Here is a 6,000-nt window from a genome sequence, read left to right on the forward strand (position 1 = left end):
CGTCGAGGTTCCGGTAGGGAGGTCACTTCCCCACGCACGTACTAATGGCGCGGGCAGAACGGCCGGGCCGGCTGCAGTGTGGTGGCGCACAAGCCGCACGCCCGCGGAGTCACACTGTCTTTGCTTACCTGACTTAGTGGTGAGCATTTTAAGAATGGCATTATGTGTAAGTATCAGAATCCCTTCTTCCTTCAAGAAAGAGGAGAAACTGCGGAAAGATCAACAAGAGCAGACACATGTAGCCACAGCTGAAACAGCTGAAGATAAACTGCATTTGGCCAAAGAGGAACAAAACCCCTCCCGCGGTTGGAGTGGCGGCCCGGAGCGTGCCTGGAGCGCGGCACCGCCAGCGGCCGAAGCCGGAGGCCCAGGAGCGGCCCCGAGGGCTGCACTTCTCCAGCCGAACTCAGTTAGGAGTTCTTTTACTTCCCTCTAGGAACTACCAAAGTGCCCATCTTCCCAAAAGCATCTTAACGAACTGTCTCATTATTCTTATACTTTGTACATAAGTGAAGCAACAGAAACCAATAATAAGAGATTCGGGTGTGTACAGAGGAAAGGAAAGGGAGAAAAACACAAGAAAATTTCCCAGAACTGGAGATGCGTATTTCCACACTAAAGTGTCCACCAAGTGCAAAGCACAACAAAAAGACCCAAGCTAAGGAAATTTTAGAACACTGAGGAGGAACTGTTAAATCCTCCAGGGAAAGAAAAAGGTCACATACAAAGGACTCAGAACGCCATCAGACTTTTCAACAGCGGAACTGGAAGCCAGAAAAACAACACCGCACCAGCACCAAAAATCTAAGGAAAATGAATCCAAGTCTGGAATTCTAGGCCCAACCAAATTCATCAATCAAGTATAAGAATAAAGAATTTGTTCACACACACGAGCCTCAAAAAATTTACCTGTAACACACCAGAAATGGTAGTGTTGAACCCTGCATTAATTCAAAAATATAAACATAAAAAATTACTCTTCCAGAAAAATTTATTAAAACTGACCTCTATGTCAGAAGAGCATGCAGCTCTTGATCTCGGGGTCATGAATTCAAGCCCCATTTTGAGTGTAGAGATTAAACAAATAAATAAACTTTTAAAAAATGACCCAGAAATTTCTAAAAAGCTAAATAGACCAATAATGGTTGAAGAAACTGAAAAATAAAGAGCTATCAAACCCAACTGCTGTTCAGACAAAAGTTCTTCCAACTTTAAATTTTTTTTTATCTTTTACACTGTCCCAGAAAACTTCACAACTCATTCTAGGAAGCCAGCGTCTCATTTAAAAAAAAAAAAAAAAAAAAACAGGATAGCACAAAGCACACACAAACACAAAGGAAAAAAACTGTAATCCACTCTTTCTTATGATCACAGGTAAATCCTAAAATTGAAGTCCAACAATATACTAAAAAGAACAGTATGTTAAAAAGAATATATATTTAATACATTAAAAAGCACACAGAAGGTTTTGAAACCAAGAACGCAAGGCCAGTTCAGCACTAGAAGTCTATCAATACATTAAGAGACTGAAAAGGGATCCCATAAACCACCGCAACACATATGGAAAAAGCACTGATAAAATTAAACGCCCAACTCAGAAAATAGTTCTCTTTGCCAAAACACTATCAGAAACCTACAGTAAACACCATATTTAATGGCAAAACATTCAAAGAACACTCGTTAAAACTCAGAACAAGATGACAGGACAGAGATGCTGTCACCACCCATATTCTTCAACATCATACTGGAGGACTTGACAGTGAAAGCGTCTGAGACAAGGAGAAGAAAAAGAAATGAGAGCTATAAATACCAGAAGTTTCTGCAGGCATGACTAACCAGAAAATCTAAAGTACCAAACTATTAAAACAACATTCAAAAAAACCAGCTACATATAATTCAATTATATTTTTAAAAAGCTTTTCTGTAATAGGCCAATAACAAATGAGAATGTACAAAGATAAAAAAAAACTACGCCATCCACAATGACAAATACAAAGTATTTGAAAATAAAACTAACAAGAAATGTGAAAGACCTACATAAAGAAAATTTTACTGGGGTGCCTGGGTGGCTCAGTTCGTTAGGTGTCCAAGTTCTTGATTTCAGCTCAGGTCACAATCTCAGGGTCAGGAGATGGACTCTCATGTCAGGGGACCCACTCAGCAGGGTGTCTGCTTCCCCCTCCTCCCCCTCCCCAGGGCACAGGTTCTCTGAAATAAATAAATCCTTAAAATTTTTTTTTTTTTTTACTTAATGTAAGTTCCATAAGGATAGGGATCTCTATGTATCCAGGCTCTTGGGTTAGTGCCCAGCAGAGCAGGTACAGAATAAACAAATAAACATTTGGTAGAGATGACTGACAAAAACAAAAAGCTTGACAGAAACATTCTTGTTATTAGATGAAAGGACCCATATTGCAAAAACGTCAAACACTCTCAAATTACATAAAAAGACTCAATGTCATCTCAATAAAAATTCCCGTAGAATTCTTTATACAATGTGATTGATGATTCTGAAGTACATTTTTATTAAATGCACAGGACTAATCAAGATATTTCTGAAAAGGAACACGCCATCATATATATGCATAACATTTACCCATACGTACCTGCATATATATGCACACACACACCCTGTGAAACAGTATATTGCAAAAAACTTAATGGGAACTTAATATATTACAAAGATGGAAAAGATGGAGAGTTCAATAAATCATATTAGAACTGTTAAAAGTCCCAAAACCACAGAACACCCAGAATAAAACTCCAAGAAATAAAAGCTAAATATAAAAAAGTGCAGAAGCGTAAAATGTTAAAAAGCATAGACGAACTCTTGGCATAGAGACACCATTACAAAAAGAAGAAAAAGAAAAAACTTGTAAAACCAAGTGACATTTAAGAATAAAAATTTTAAACTTCCATATAGTGAAAAGTTTAAAACAAAATTATTTATAGGGGAAGCAGAATTTTTTAAAAGGGGTTAATAATTCTGATAAAAAAATAGAGTGAAAAAATATATAAATAATAACAAAGAGATCAACGACCCGATTAAAAAAAAAAAGCGAAATGATATAAACATACAACTCACAGAAAAATAATATATAAAAAGATGCATGACTTGTCTGGAAATCAGAAAAATATAAAAACATTATGGTTATTTCTCTGTCCCAAGATGAACAAAAATGAAAAAGACTCTTAAAAGGGGCATGAAAAACAGAACCCCCCCCCACACTACTGAGGGAGGATAAAGTGGCACCAACTTGTTTTTAAGGGCACTGGCGACAGCTACCACGACTTTAAATAAATGTAACTTGAAACACAGTATTTCCACCTCTAGAGGTAGGTTAGGGGTTCTCCGAAAACACCTGCAGAAGCACACCAAGTTGTGTCTGTAGATGTTCGGCACAGTATTTTCCACAGCAGTTTAGAAGTAACTGAACTTGGCCCATCAATAGAAAAACGATGAAATGATCAATAGTGGATCCATAAAACTCTCACCTATTGACATGGAAGATCCCCAGGACCTCCTTTTTCTTTAAGATTGTATTTATTTATTTGAGAGAGAGAGACGGCGAGAACGCGAGGGGCAGAGCAGAGGGAGAGGGAGAAGCAGACTCCCCGAGGAGCAGGGAGCCCCAGGAGGGGCTCGATCCCAGGACCCTGAGATCATGACCCCAGTCGGGGTCCAATACTCCACTGACTGCGCCCCCCAGGCGCCCCAACCCCCAGGACCTACTTTCAGGGGAACAAAGCAAGTGCAGAACACTACATGATTCCGCTGGTACCATAAAAGGTCACAAATAAAAACGGCTCAACTTAAATGTGCACAGCGAAGGGCACACAGGGATTCGTAAGGACATTTCCTACTTCGGTTCCGGTGGAATCACTGGAACACAGCCCGCCGCAGCTCGAGTAAGCGGAGCCGAGGCGCGCAGCACTCCGTCCTCGCGGGCCTCACTCACTCCTTACACCATCCTACACGACAGATTATTTTAAGGAAGAAGTGAACAGGGGCGCCTGGGGGGCGCAGTGGGTTAAGCCTCTGCCTTCCGCTCAGGTCGTGATCCCAGGACCCTGGGATCGAGCCCCGCATCGGGCTCTCTGCTCGGCGGGGAGCCTGCTCCCCTCCCCCTTCCGCCTGCTTGTGCTCTCTCTCTGTCAAATAAGTAAGACCTTAAGAAAAAGAAGAAAGAAGTAAACAACAAAATACGACTGCGAGCTAGGATGCGCGCTCGGCAGGAAGCAAGGCTGCGCAGAGCGAGGGAGGCGGAGGCGCGGCGGGACTGCGTGGGCGTGGAGGGGCCCCGGGAGCCAGTCCCCGGGTCTCCCAAACCCGCGAGGGCCCCGGCTTCGGTCTCAGGGCGCCCAGCGGCCCGGGATGGAGCGCGAGCGAAGGCTCCACGCACCGCGGATGAAGCCCACCCAGTGCTCGGAGACAGCAACCGTCAGACTGCCCAGAGCCGAACTCGAGGACGCCTGCCCTCGGCCACACGGCCGCGCCACAGGTGGACAGCGGGCGCTCGGGAGCACCGCCGCACACCCCGTGCTCACGCGGCCGCGGCCTCCGGGAAGGCCCCGCACACGGGCCCGGGCCCGGCACGTCACCGCGAAGGTGCGCGCGGGCTCCGAGGCGACGAGGGCCTCGCCGCGGACACGCAGAGTCGCCGGCGGAAAGTCGTGCGCAGCGAACCAGGCCGGCCGAAGGGACGCTCCGAGCGCCGTCCCCGCGGTCCCTCCCCGCCGCACACACGCTGGCACACGCTGGCCGGAGTTCCGGGCGCGGCGGCGGCAACGCGCTCGCCAGAGCCCGACTCGGGGACCCCGACGGGCCGGCGCTCCTCCCGCAGGGATTCCGAGCAAGCCCGAGCCCCTCACGCGCTCCCCCGCACCAAGGCCACCGCGCAAAGCTCCGCAGCCGACGAGCGCTGACGTCCGCGGCGGGGCTGCCGGAACCTGCCCGGCGCCCGGCCTACACCGCCGAGGCCCGCGAGCGGGGGAATCGCCGGGTCGGGCTCGGCACGCGGGCGACCTGGCCCCGCCGCGCCCGCGCACCGCCGAGGAGGCCCGAGGAGGCGCGAAGAGGCGCTCGCCGGACGGTGGGGGCCCCGCAGCAGCGCGTCCGCGCGCCGGGGCTCGGCCCTCAGGACCCCGGGCCCGAGGAGCCGCACCGCCCCACACGCCCGCACGACGCGGCGTCCCTCCCGGCCCGGAGCCCACCCGAGCCCGCAGGGCCCCCCCGCAAACCCGGCCGCCCCCACGGCTGGTCCGAGCGGCCGCGGCCCCGCAGGCCACAGCCTCGCCGCCCGCGGCCGGCCGCCGCGCCAAGGAGCCCGGGCTGCGCGCAGGCTCGCGGGCCACCGCAGCGCGGACACGACGCGGGAGGCCGGACGACGCGGGCCGAGGCAGCCCCGGCCCGTCCCGCCGCGCGGGGCGGCTCACGTACCTCCGGCGCCGGCTCCTCCGCCCGCTCCCAGGGCGGCCGCCATGGTGTTCGCGGGCCTTCAGGGTCGCCCCGCCAAGCCAGCCGGGGGGCCGCCGGCCGGCCGGGGCCCAGAGACGCGCGCGGGACACGGGGGACGGCGGGCCGGGACCGGGCACAGGGGGAGGCGGCCGGCGGTCTCCGCCTCTCCGGCCCCGCTGCTCCGCAGGAAGAAAACAACAGACTATCGCAACATGGCCGCCGGCCCGCCCGCCGCCGCGGTGCACGCCGGGATGATGGCGACCGGCGGGGCGGACGCGGGCCTCCTCCGCGGCGCGGCGGCTCCGGGCGGCTCCAGGGACGCGGGGCAAGCGCAGACGGCGAGCAGGAGGGCGGCCACCACACTCGACTCCCGTCGCCGTAGGGCTTGCAGCGGCGTCGGGGGCGGTTGCCGGCCGTAGTACGGTCCCGGGTTCTGTCGCACGGCGCTTTGCAGCAGTGGGCGCCGCGCTTTCCGGCCGGCGGCCGGCGGGGCCGTGGGCGGGGCCGGAGGCGCTGTCAGGGCCGGGGCGGGGCCGTCAGGG

At 52.3% G+C, this 6,000-nt stretch overlaps 1 protein-coding gene across 2 annotated transcripts in view; it reads right to left on the minus strand.

Moving 5' to 3' along the window:
* The window catches only part of RBM33 (RNA binding motif protein 33), a 128,226-nt gene extending 122,512 nt beyond the window's left edge, over positions 1–5,714 (minus strand). For both annotated transcript variants that reach the window (XM_032840274.1, XM_032840273.1), the window contains exon 1: positions 5,441–5,714. In XM_032840274.1, the coding sequence (XP_032696165.1) occupies positions 5,441–5,483 (43 nt within the window). In that variant the 5' untranslated portion in view covers positions 5,484–5,714. The remainder of the gene's footprint in view (positions 1–5,440) is intronic.
* Positions 5,715–6,000: the final 286 nt, after the last annotated feature.

This window comes from Lontra canadensis, unplaced genomic scaffold, assembly GCF_010015895.1.
Source record: "Lontra canadensis isolate GAN:19392208 unplaced genomic scaffold, GSC_riverotter_1.0 scaffold111, whole genome shotgun sequence".
NCBI classification, from domain to species: Eukaryota; Metazoa; Chordata; class Mammalia; order Carnivora; family Mustelidae; genus Lontra; species Lontra canadensis.